This window comes from Sciurus carolinensis, chromosome 4, assembly GCF_902686445.1.
Source record: "Sciurus carolinensis chromosome 4, mSciCar1.2, whole genome shotgun sequence".
NCBI classification, from domain to species: domain Eukaryota; kingdom Metazoa; phylum Chordata; class Mammalia; order Rodentia; family Sciuridae; genus Sciurus; species Sciurus carolinensis.
Window position 1 is genome coordinate 109674277 of NC_062216.1, and position 13452 is coordinate 109687728.

General features: G+C 39.9%; 2 protein-coding genes across 2 annotated transcripts in view; both read right to left on the bottom strand.

Annotated features, from left to right (window-relative positions):
- The window catches only part of LOC124982222 (tubulin alpha-1B chain), a 46189-nt gene extending 36423 nt beyond the window's left edge, over positions 1-9766 (bottom strand). Inside the window, exon 1 of the mRNA XM_047548499.1 lies at positions 9641-9766. Within this exon, the coding sequence (XP_047404455.1) occupies positions 9641-9643 (3 nt within the window). The 5' untranslated portion in view covers positions 9644-9766. The remainder of the gene's footprint in view (positions 1-9640) is intronic.
- Tuba1a (tubulin alpha 1a) lies at positions 893-9780 on the bottom strand. Its single transcript, XM_047548500.1, has 4 exons — positions 9641-9780; positions 2950-3172; positions 2652-2800; positions 893-2087 (listed from the first exon to the last, which is right to left on the bottom strand). The coding sequence occupies exons 1-4, from the start codon at positions 9641-9643 to the stop codon at positions 1107-1109; spliced, it is 1356 nt and encodes a 451-aa protein (XP_047404456.1). The 5' UTR covers positions 9644-9780; the 3' UTR covers positions 893-1106.
- Between the last annotated feature and the right edge of the window lie 3672 nt (positions 9781-13452).

Consider the following 13452-nt stretch of genomic DNA (forward strand, 5'->3'; position numbering starts at 1 on the left):
TTAATTTTATTATATTGAAGTCAAAACTTAAAAAGTTATGTGATGCCATCTGATGTTAATGTCCAACACACACACACACACACACACACACACACACACACACACACGAAGGTCTGGCTAAAAATTACTGAGGCTGGTCTGGAACTTGTTATCTTCCTACTTCAGCCTCCTGAGTTGTTGGGATTGCAGGAGTGTGCCATCATACCTGACTCTCTAATGGTAATCTTTATATTTCATTTTAAAAGTTTTAAAATACTGGGAGGGTTGGGGAAAGTTTGATCAATGAGTACTAATCTACAGAAAGCTCTGGATTACTATTGTGTTAGTATTGTGACTATAGATAACAAATGTACTTTGTTTCAAGAAACTAGAAGAAAGGATTTTGAAAACTTTCACTATGAAGAATTGATAAATGAGAAGATAGAGATGTGATTTTAAACATTACTCAATATATACACATATTGAAAAGTACATGGTAACCCATTAATATGTGCAGCTTTTGTTTTTGTGTATGTTAAAAATAAAAATTCAGGAAGAAAAAAGTTTTAAAATTCTAAAATAATTTACAATAAAATAAAGATACTTCATAGTATATTCATAAACCTCTGGCAAATTATTCTTTGTTCTCAATGTACTGAACACATGAAAATTTCCAGCTATGTGCTGTGGCACATGCCTATAATCCCAGAGGCTGGGAAGGTTGACACAGGAGAGTTCAAAGCCAGCCTCAGCAACTTAGTGAGGCCCTAAGCAACTTAGGGAGACCCTGCTTCAAAATAAGAAATAAAAAGGGCTGAGGATGTGGCTCAATGGTTAAGCACCCTTGGGTTCACTCCCTGGTACAAAAAAAAAAAAAATTTCAGACACCCAAATAGAAAACACAAGACGATTCATTTAAGACAGGGAATACTTTATTCAAAACCCATCAGAGCAATGGACAGCTTGGGTCTGTGACAAAGCATTCATGTTTTAAAGCATAGGTCAGTAATTGTATATGAGAGCATTACAATGCTACATACAAATTAACTGATCAGACCAAAACTTTTCAATGTTCAAATTAGAATAAGCTTCCCTGTAAAAGCAGCACCTTTGTGACATTTTTAACTTTAGTATTCCTCTCCTTCTTCCTCACCCTCTCCTTCAACAGAATCTACACCAACCTCCTCATAATCTTTCTCTAGGGCAGCCATGTCCTCACGGGCCTCAGAAAACTCTCCTTCCTCCATCCCCTCACCCACGTACCAGTGAACAAAGGCACGCTTGGCATACATCAGGTCAAATTTGTGATCCAGGCGAGCCCAGGCCTCAGCAATGGCTGTGGTGTTACTCAACATGCATACAGCACGCTGAACCTTGGCCAGGTCTCCACCAGGCACCACAGTGGGAGGCTGGTAGTTAATGCCAACCTTGAAGCCAGTGGGGCACCAATCCACAAACTGGATAGTACGCTTGGTCTTGATGGTGGCAATGGCAGCATTGACATCTTTGGGGACCACATCGCCACGGTACAACAGGCAGCAAGCCATGTATTTACCATGGCGGGGATCACATTTTACCATCTGGTTGGCTGGCTCAAAGCAAGCATTGGTGATCTCTGCTACAGAAAGCTGTTCATGGTAGGCTTTCTCAGCAGAGATGACAGGGGCATATGTGGCCAGAGGGAAGTGGATACGGGGATAGGGCACCAGGTTGGTCTGGAATTCTGTCAGGTCAACATTCAGGGCTCCATCAAATCTAAGGGAAGCAGTGATAGAAGACACAATTTGACCTATGAGCCTATTCAGGTTAGTGTAGGTTGGGCGCTCAATGTCAAGGTTTCTGCGACAGATGTCATAGATGGCCTCATTGTCTACCATGAAGGCACAATCAGAGTGCTCCAGGGTAGTGTGGGTGGTGAGGATGGAGTTGTAGGGCTCAACTACAGCTGTGGAAACCTGGGGGGCTGGGTAAATGGAGAACTCCAGCTTGGACTTCTTGCCGTAATCAACAGAGAGCCGTTCCATCAGCAGGGAGGTGAACCCAGAACCAGTTCCCCCACCAAAGCTGTGGAAAACCAAGAAGCCCTGAAGACCTGTGCACTGGTCAGCCTGTTAGAAAAGAAAGATAGAGAAAAGATAATTTTTTATTTTTGTGCTATAATTATAGTAAATAAACTTTCACTTTTCATATATCCCCAAGGGCTTAGATCTTATTTTGACAAATGGTTTTTTTTTTTTTTTTTTTTTTTTTTTTTTTTTTTTGCCATACTAGCGATTGAACCCAGCATCTTCCACCTGCTAGACAAGTGCTTCTAACCACTGAACACCTCACCAACCCCATTAACAAATGTTTTTAAACAGTGTAGGGGAGCTGGGGAGGTAGTTCAGTGATACAGCATTTGTTTGACATGTGTAATGCTTTGAATTTGATCCCCAGCACCACAAAAAAAGGAAAAGAAAAAGTAGACCCTCTTGGAATTACTCAACATTTCTTAAATGAAAAAACCTCACTATTTACAAAATGATGTCAAAGAGTTCATGTTTTAATTGAATTAAAAAAAAAAAAACTGAAGGAATAATTCATCTAACCACTACATTTTACTTTTTTTTTTTTTAATAATCAGCATTATTTCAAACATCTTTCTTATGGTCACTAATTTACTGTAAACATACCAGTTTACGAATTCGGTCCAAGACAAGGTCAATGATCTCCTTGCCAATGGTGTAGTGGCCTCGGGCATAGTTATTGGCAGCATCTTCCTTGCCTGTGATGAGCTGCTCAGGGTGGAAGAGCTGACGGTAGGTCCCAGTGCGAACTTCATCTGGAAAAGGAAAGGAAACCAACCACCCATCATTAATAACCTGCACAAGCATGCTCAACTCCACTGGGGTTTGGGGTGGGGGTGGAGTTGAAGGAGACAATATATGTATATGATCATTGGAGACCCCAAGACAGACCCAGTCAACTCACCAATGACCGTGGGTTCCAGGTCTACAAACACTGCCCTGGGCACATGCTTGCCAGCGCCTGTCTCACTGAAGAAGGTGTTGAAGGAGTCATCTCCTCCCCCAATGGTCTTGTCACTTGGCATCTGGCCATCAGGCTGGATGCCATGTTCCAGGCAGTAGAGCTCCCAGCAGGCATTTCCAATCTGGACACCAGCCTGGCCAACGTGGATGGAGATGCACTCACGCTATGAAAGAAAGAAATTATAAAATTAAGCTGTATTAGCATTTTAAATTTTCAATAATTTAAAAAAATATTTCTAGTAATTTACAGGTATTCTTCAAATTTATTTGAGTCATATTCCTAATAAGACAGAAATGATTAATGAAAAGCATCTGCTACAAATGCTGCAAATAGGTGTGGTCTGAATAATAATGTCACCTTGGCACAATTTAGCACATGATGCAAGCCTATTGTTCCCACAGCTATAGTTGAATGGAAGATTTTTTTTATGTTTAAAAAATAGCACAAATTTTGTAAAATGAAATAAATCACATTCAAAATTAATTGGTATTGCTTCCTTTCCCTTTAAAGAGGAAGGTTTCTTCTAAATAGGACTTGGTATATTTCAACATGGACATCTGTACTGCAGCTGAGGCTAGAAGCCACACCCTTATGCAGTCTGTCTGCGGAACCCATCAATACTAGGAGGTTAGAAGAAAGACAAGGTTGGCCTCCTGCACTGCTGCATTGCTGCATTGCTGCATTGCTGTGCCCGGTGCTGGCCTGTACTCTTGGCTGCATTATTTAACAGAACAAGCTCTATTTCCAGCAACTGCCTACATGATCTCATTGTGCTGCTTTGCCAGTATTCCTCCTCTGACCCAGCCTGGGACCGTGTGCCCGAATTGAAATGAATTAATAAAGATGTACAAGAACAAAAGACAGCTGGATGAAGTATAATTCTTCTTTGTCTGCCGCAATTTTATTACTTTAAAAATTTTTCCTTAAATCTTCTCCACTGTAAAAAACTGAAAAAATTTTAGTACCTTTAAAAAACAGTTTCTAAGTTAGAAATGTATCACACAAGAAGCTACCAAACAAAAGAATTAAAGTTCAGTGAAAAGATAATTAAATATTTATTTAAAACAAAAAATTATTTCCATTCTGAGAGTCCCTACTCTGTCGCTCCCGCCAGCAAGAACGACCCGGAGACGTGATGGGTGGCAAACTTCCCTATTAACAGCTGATTCTTCTTTTTATTTCTTCCCTTTCTGGGAAGTTATTGTCACTTATATAGGTTATATCAACTAATTAGAATATTCACGATATGTGGGGAAAAGATAGACGTATATGGGTATAACTTGAAGCACCTAAGAATCACGCAAGAATCATGCAGAGGCCTTGACCAATTACTGAGACTTCCTCAAGGTGAAGTTAGTTGTATACGTGCAGAATAGCAGTTTTTCAACTGCACTGGCAGCTTGCCAGGCGCCATCTTGGCCAGGCTCCACCTAGGGCCAGGGGTCCGTACGCAACCCCGACAGTTCCCCCTTTTTTCTTTTAAAAGAAAAGCTCGGGACCAAGCCTGTCTTAGGCGGAGTGGTCAACTACCGTCCTTACCCGTCATCGGATAACTGCAGAGCATGCTACAGCTCCTGTCTTAGGTCGGTACGGAGTTACCTACTACCTTACCCATCTGGTCAATGGTCCAGCCTCGCGAGCCACACTTGTGGGGAGCTGCCGGCCTCTAGGGCAGCCATGGCCTGATGGAAGATGATACGATCTCTCGCTTGACTCTGACGCACACGCATGATAGTGCGTGAGAGGAAGATAACAGCAATGATCATAAGCATGCATAATGCTCCCATACCAGCCCACTGCTTAATAAAACTGAAAGAGGAGGATAACCAATTTAGCACTTCAGACATTGGAGCTACATCAACTCTAGTAGCATTGAGGCTAACAATTTGAGATCTAAGAATAGCAGTAAGATTATCAAATTCGTGAGACCAGTTTGTTTGTAGCTGAGCAGACAAGATTCTAGACAAGTTTGCTGCATAGCTGAAGTTATGGTAAGCTACAGGTGTAACGCACAGTCCCGCCAGATGATAAATACATCCCACGTTTAACAGTTCCTGTAAAATGTCCATTTGTTCTTGAAGTAAGTCCACTCGCTGGTTCATAAGGAGTATGCCTGCTGTTAGATGTTGGTTTAGGGTCTCTTTAGTCTGTAAGGCTGCAGCTATATTTTCGGCCAAGTGATTGACTGCTGTTGCTGTAGGTATGGCAGTTGCTAGTGCTGCTGTTGCAGAAACCACTATTGCAGTGACCATAGCCGCTGTGATGTCAAATTCTCTCCTGTTTCTTGATAGTAACACTGGCAATTTTGCATCTGTAACAGAGACTGGGACTGGTAGGAAGGTAGGAACACACATTAAGTCTGCCAGCAGGAACCTAGAAGCATTTTAACATTGAGGGATAGCACAAATCTGAAGTACAATTGAGAGAAGCAGTTGTTTTGTTACATAGTTGAACTGTTCCTCCTAAGAGACTAAAAGAGGTAGTAAGTTAGTTTATTCCGTGGAAACACACAAACTGAGCCACAGCTCCAGTAAAGCACCGAGTTACCCTTATTACCCAGAGTTAAAAAACCCCAAACAAAGAGACAAAGAGAAAGTTTATCTTTAGGGGACCTGAAGGTCTCCTCTATTCCCCCTTTTTGTTTATAAAGAACATTTTTGAGGGCGAGATGTGTATGTTCAACAATACCTTGTTTTTGTGGGTTATAAGGTACATCTGTGGTTAGAGTTATTTTAATTTTAGTGAGGAATTGGTTCTTACCAATTTTAGTTTTTAAAGAAAAATTTAGACTTTATAACGTAGTACAATCTTTAACAGTTGTTTAACCATAATTGTATAAACCCCTATTTTTAAGACAATTGTTCTAAAGAATAAAACTTAAGAGACACAAAGTTAAGAGTAATTTAGTGTTTCTAAGAAATCCTTGTCATTTTACCATGTCATTTTACCCTATAGATTGAACTTTGGCTTATATCAGAACATTAGTATTTTACCTTAGGAAAAACCTTAAATAGCTTTAGCTGTTTTACATACACACAACCAACTTAGTTACACACAGACTTGTTGAAACTTGCCCTTTGTTACACACAGACTTTTTTATCCAGAAACATTTTCTTTTACCTTTTACTAAATATATTTTTATACCCAGAACCTTTTATTTATTTATTTATTTATTTTTATCTGTTGACACCTTTTTGTTCACATTTTGAAACAACTCTTATGAAATTTCTGAATTTAGATAAATCACCCTATTTTAATAAGATTAAATATTTTGTTGTTTATAGTACTCTTAATTGAAACACAGTTGAAACTTTTGGGACCCTTTGTATATAGAATTTCACTTGTTAGGACATAACTCTTAGTAACCTTGTTTTTAGTTTAGTGATGGCACAAAGCAAGTTTAACCCCTTTTTATTTACCAACCTATGAAAACACCAATAATGTTTAAGTATGATACCCCATGGAATTTGAGGAGTTAAAAGTACTTGATGTTATTTAACAATTAGCATTTTAACTTTGTAAATTAACCAGACGTCTCTACAAACACATTTGAGTAATCCCATACATGTTAACTCCAATTTATTTATTTTATAAAAACCAAGATATCAGACAAGTGTCCTGAACAGGATCTGCTGCCTCTTTCCTGTTGAAGAAAAGTCCTAGAAGCAATTGATATTAGACATTGTTTAACATTAACATTTCATTAGTTTGACCACCTGGAGACTTATGAGTTATTTTCAAAGATATTTTACTTTCATTAGTTTACCCAATTTAAATTGAACCCTTTTAAATCACGTGAATAAAAGTATTTGGATCCATTTTTAAATTTTAATTTTAAGAGCACTCAGTTTTGACGCAGACAAAACATGACAACACATAACACAAAATCAAAGGCCTTGTAACTTTATAGGTAAATGTTCATTGCAATGAAACAGCTGTTCAAAAACTTCAATTGAATAAAAAAATAGAACTGATCAAAAAGAGAAAAAAAATCATTAACCTAGGTATGCAGGATCAAAATTATGAGCTCAAAAATACAGCATTAAAGAAAAAACAAAACAAGAATCCTGAAGAATAAGTTAGTTTTTTGTAGCGGCCCAGGAGTTAAAACGGACACTTTTTTTTTTTTTTTTTTTTTTTCTTTTCTTCTTATCTTTAGGTTACCCCCCTTTTCTCCTTGAGACGCTGTAGTTACATTCCAATGTGGCAGGGGGAGGGAGGATCACCCAGGACTTTTTAACCCCTTTTTTGCCTGGTTGAGAAATCAGGTTAGGTTTGAATGCAGAAAATCAGAAAACATTATTTTTTACTACTTTTAAGGAATGGAGCTGCTGAGCTCTCTGCCTAGGGGGACCCTCCCCTAAACTGATTTTTCTCTTTGTGCTCTGTTTGTGGTTTTATTTGTACTTTCTCCTTTTTTTTTTTTTTTTTTTTTTTTTTTTTTTTTTTTTTTTGTAACGCCTTTTTTTTGTCTTCTAGCTGCTGCCCTATGCCCTCCAATTCCCTTAATGCCTGTTGACTAATTGAACCAGCTTGAGAACACTTTGTTTCTTTACTAATTTTATTTAACTCCATCTCTGAGAGTCCCTCTTCGCTCTCATCAGAATCTGACTGAGCGCTAACAGAGCCCTTTTGTGACTCTTCTTTTACCTTTTCTAACACTTCCTCTCCCTGCGCAACTGCCTTTTGTAAAGCCTCCCGAGGGGAACGCAAACAAGTTCTGACTAATGACCAAACTGCTAACATCCCTGGGAGCGTTACCGGACAGCGCTTTAAATCTTCCCCCGGGTGTTCCCACTGTGGGATAGTTAACAATCCTTCTTCCAGAAACCAAGGTGAAATCTCCTCTACCTGCTTTAAAAATGCCCAAGCAGTTTGTCTTTAAGGAAGTGCCGTTAGCTTTAAGAATTTCTTTCAAGGGACCTTCCATTCTATATCTAGCAACCTCGTTCCCCATTTTTTGAGGAAACTTTCACCTCTCGTTCCTAGGAACTTTATCACAATCACAATATTATCGTCTCTAGGAAACCTCCCTGTCCACTGACAGATCTGGGTGCACACTTTCACCGATCCGTTGCTCACCTCACTCACCTCTCCGCGGCACGTAAGATTCCCGGGGTTCAGCACCACTTGTCGCTCCCGCCAGCAAGAACGACCCGGAGACGTGATGGGTGGCAAACTTCCCTATTAACAGCTGATTCTTCTTTTTATTTCTTCCCTTTCTGGGAAGTTATTGTCACTTATATAGGTTATATCAACTAATTAGAATATTCACGATATGTGGGGAAAAGATAGACGTATATGGGTATAACTTGAAGCACCTAAGAATCACGCAAGAATCATGCAGAGGCCTTGACCAATTACTGAGACTTCCTCAAGGTGAAGTTAGTTGTATACGTGCAGAATAGCAGTTTTTCAACTGCACTGGCAGCTTGCCAGGCGCCATCTTGGCCAGGCTCCACCTAGGGCCAGGGGTCCGTACGCAACCCCGACACTACTCCACTTAACATTCACATTCTTATTCTATAGAGATGTTCTCTATAATCTAAAGATTATAGCCCCAAAGAGCTACAATTTCATTGTCTATTCACTGACTTATGGGGGGTGGGGAGCGGGTAAGGGCGTTTCCCTGAGTCCTGACAATTAGGGTACCCCAGGCTTCACAAAGCGGGCTTTCTCACTCCTCTCTAATCATGCAGCTACGACAGTCTAGGTCCCTGGATCTCTGTCTCTCTTCCTCAGGGCAGGGCATCCTCACTGTCAAGTGAATTTTTGCTCCTCAAGAAAAAAATGTCATCTAAATTTTAACAGTGAGTGACAATATCTTTTGAAGCCCCCAGTTCCACGATGATGAAAGGTTTTTATTATAAGTCTGTTCCTGACAAGAGGTTTAGTGAGGCGAACCGCGCCCAACGCCAGGGAAGCAAGAAACAAACAACTCCGCCCCTGCGCCTCCCTGACACCGGCTGCCAAGGGCTCCAGCAGAAACTAAACATTTTTTTTTCCCCTTTAATACGTGGGTTTCTTTCTAAAATGCCAACAACCCCGTGAGGGTTCTTTTTATACAAACCTAAGGCTTCGTTTTGTCTCTGTCCTTTCCTGCCCCCTCAATCCCCGCCCCCCCAACCCCAAGCTAACTCCACTTGTCGGCCCCATTTTTTTTTTTCCTTTTTTTTTTGACTCCTCCTCCTCCCCTCCCTGCTCCTAGGAACCATATGAGAAAGAAAAGGGCTTCTCGGAATTACACGAATACCTTGCTCAGAAATGCAAGGGCCCGGCACAGTACACTTTTGCACCGCCTTTCCGGGCCCCACACCCCTGCGTCGTGACAGATGGGCTGCTTGTGGTCTCGTAGGGTTCTCGCGTAACAAAAAGTCCCTCGCGCCGCCTTTGCTCTTCCCCATTATTCTCCTGCGTCCTGAGCACATTTCTACTCGGATTTCTGCACCCATACTGCGTCGGCGGCGGGGCTTAAGGACTTAGGGTATGCCGAAGCTAAACTTCACATAACGTAAGACTACCCGTACCCAAAGAAGTTACAAAAGAAAAGAGCTTAAGGTTTTCCAAGTAGATCCCGGGGGGATTGACTCCACCCACCGGCCACAAAGAGCTGGAGAAAACAGATTCTTACCATGGTTGCTGCTTCGCGGCTGCTGAGCAGATGGCGGAGAGGAGAGGAGAGGTTGTTGCTTCTTACAGCGCGACTCTTAGGCGGTCGATGTAAGAGAACCTGCGGCGCATAGGCGGATGCGGCTCCCTATATACAACTCGGTCACCATGGGGATGGGCCAGGGCCTTTTCCTGTTGGTCCAGACCCCACAATCTGCCCAGAGAAGCCACGACAAGTGAGTGGTGATTGGTGCAAACGACATGGGATGAGGTAATCTCTCCCCCACCCCTTTTCCCCTAGCATCCATAGACTGTTTGCATCCTTCAGACAAAGAGACCGTGCAAAGGCAGTCAACCGAGCATCCATTATGGGGTGGGGTTGGGGAGGGGCGGAAAGGGAAGAAAGAAAACGGGTTGGATTTGAGTTTTTTTGCTCAAATCTCAAACTACAGTTAAAATCACTTATGTAAGGGTTTTCCTACATTCGGTCACAGAATGTATGTTGTGATTAAATAATAATGGAAAATTACCGCCAGCCTTTCTCTCATAGTATATTAAACTCGACTACATTTGTTTAGGGTTCAGGATCTCTAATTGCTTTAAAAATAAAGGCGAGAAAGTGGGAGTGATTGTCAAAATGACTTGGGTGAATGTGATTTAAAAAAAAATTAGAAAAGATGCAGCATGGTCATTCAAAATTATTTCTTAAGTTCAAATAATTTTAGACCTTTTGCACACGCACACCAAATAGCTAAACAAAAGTGGAAAATGGAAAGAACATAGGGATTAGAGAATACAAATGGTTCTAACATGCAGTAATTAAGAGCTATTGTATATATGGTAGTTAAATAGTTTACCAGAGATATTTCTTTACCAGAACTCTGTATATATTTGAGTGGTGAATTGGGAAAATACAAGAAGAAGGAATTCAGTTCAGAAGCTATTACTAGTTATATTTCTGCATTGCTCTTTTCTAAAAAAAATATCAAACAAAAAATTTGAAGCACCAAATTTAAAAAAAGAGTTGTATAATGTAAAAGGAAGACTATTTTGTTATATTGCCTCCATCCACAGAGCACTGTGTAACAGTCAGCTCAGCTGCATTTCACTTTTATTTAGTTCTTATGTGAATTTGGTAAATAGCCTCTTCTGAGTCTGGGCTTCTGACTGTGGGAATTGTAGCTGCCTCACACCCTTGCTATTCAACTAGAGGCTGCAATAGTTGCTCAATTGCCCCTTGGGACAAAAAGGCTTTGCTTTCACCCCTAGGAAAAGGATTGCAGTAACATTCTTTTGCTATTTAGAAAGGCACCATTATCAGCAAGGATGGGTTATGCAGAATAAGGCTCTGAACTGTGGACCACTTAACATCGCTGAAGAAATTTCAGAAGTAATGAGGTTTGTTTGGCCTCCAAAATTGAAAATTTGGATTTTGTCAGACATTTTTCCTTTCGGTTTTCAACGACACATTTTCAGGGTCTGCAGCACTATTTACAATGCTTCGCAGAGCCCATTCATTCCCGCTTGGTTGGCAGGCAGAGCAGAGTGTGGGAGGGAGGGACTTAAGAAGACAGCTGCTGCAGGTTGTGGTGTGACAATGGCAGCCATGGATTTTTCTAGCCTACCATCATGGCTCGGCACTACTTGTTCAAATTTGCTGCAGTCATCTTTTCTAGATGACACACAAATCATCTACTTCTTGCGTATTTCATGGAGAAAATAATCCTCCATCATCTCTATCACTTTAGCAAATAAAAGTATATTTCAGTAAAAAGGAAGATTAAGGATGATTTGAATGCTTCTTTCTGAACCTATAAATACATTTAGCAAAAATAAGAATTAATTGCCCTAGAGAGCATAAGAATTAACAAGTAGCTCATCCAAAAATACTTCTTCAAAATTTTAATTTTGAAAAAAAAATCAGACAGTTCTAGATAAAGTGTATGAATATTTTTGGAAAGAGAAGCACAGTCTTGAATTTTGTTTTCTTTACAATATAAAAGACTAAATAAGGAAAATTTCATTTCATTTCCCCAGTAGTCAGAGGGGGCTCTGTAGCATTTTACAGAGGATTGAATAAGAACAGGGTTCATGCAATTGATTCTTTGTAATTCTATCTCAGAGCCATTCTGTTCCTTATGAAAATGAGGATTTTTCCCCTCCCCTTGGAAATAAGTAACAATGAGATCTAGGTCAGCAATAGGCTATTTAAGTACTGATAATCATAAACATATAAATGGGAGATCAAGGGAAATAACCAACTTAACCAATTTGTCCTTTTTGTTTCTTATCTGATTCAAACAATGGAAAGCAAAAAAAAAAAAAATTTTTTACTAATATCATTTTTTTGACTAATTTTTTAAACTTATGTCATATACATGAATAAGTATTCTGTTAAGATTCATTCTATAGATAGTAAAGCATAAAACATTTTTATTTCATAATATTTGTGGAATTTTAATTATTTATTTGCATGTCTACACCTTTCTTCCATTAAAATGTGTCCTATTACCTGCCAAAATGCCAAGCATACAGTAGACATTATTTATGGTGTTTGTTTGTTTTTGGTACTGGGAATTGAACTCAGGGGTGCTTAACCACTGAGTCACATCCTCAGTCCTTTTTATTTTTTATTTTGAGATAGGGTCTTGATAAGTTGCTTAGGGCCTCACTAAATTGCTGAAGCTGGCCTCAAACTTGAAGATCCTCCTGCCTCAACCTCTCAAGTTGCTGGGATTACAGGCCTATACCACTGCACCCACTGTTTTTGTTGAATTAAACAGCTCTCTGTGCAAGTTTTTATTAACTATTTTCATGGCTAGTAATTTAAGGATATTTAACAAAGTATTTTGTATATGTAATAAGCATTTACTGAGTGGCTGTAGTGAACCCAGGAGAATCTTCATTAGTGGGGAACTCAGAGGTCGTGGCATGGTCTCTTTTTGTTTTTGTTTTGTTTTGTTGTTTGTTTTGGCATTGCTGCTGTTTTTTCAGTACTAGGGAATAAACCCAGGGGTAACTTACCACTGAGCTACATCCTTAGTCTTTTTTTTTTTTTTTTTTTTCCCATTTCGAGACAGGCTTTCTCTAAGTTGCCAAAGCTGGCCTCAAACTTGTGATTTTCCTGCCTTATATTCCTGGATTATAGGCATGTGCCACCACACTGGATGCATGGTCTCTTTTCTTTAGAATCTTCTGACCTAAGGAAAGAATTAAGACACATACATTTATACAGGTTTGAAAATAATGTGTTTGAATTAGTATGGAGAGGTACCTTGTTGGATTCATTACATGACCCCGTGCATCATAAGTGATGTAGGAAACCAGAGACTTGTCTAACACTTTCTTGTTTTACTTATTCACCTCCTATTCATCTCTAAACCCATTTCAATCTTGATACAACTCCTCCCACTCCTTGAAACTAAAACCCTTCCACGTTTGTTGCTAAATTCACTGGATACTTTTTAGTTCTTATTGTGTCATGATAACCTTTGTCACAGTCCACTACTTTCTTTTTCTTGAAACAATAGCTTCCCTTGACCTCAAAAACTTTCTGGGTGTAGTGGTGTGCACCTGTAAATCCTAGTGACTCCTGAGGATCACAATTTTGAGGCTAGCCTCAGCAATTTAGCAAGACCCTGTTCTCAAAATAAAAAGGGCTGAGGATATAGCTAGTGGTAGAGTATCCCTGGGTTCAATCCCCAGTACCACAAAACAAAAACAAAAACAAACCTATGTGTGCACGCCTCTTAATTCCAGCTACCGGGAGGATGAGAAAGGAGGAGCACAAGTTTGAGGGCAGCTTGGGCAAATCTGGTGAGATTTTGTCTTAAA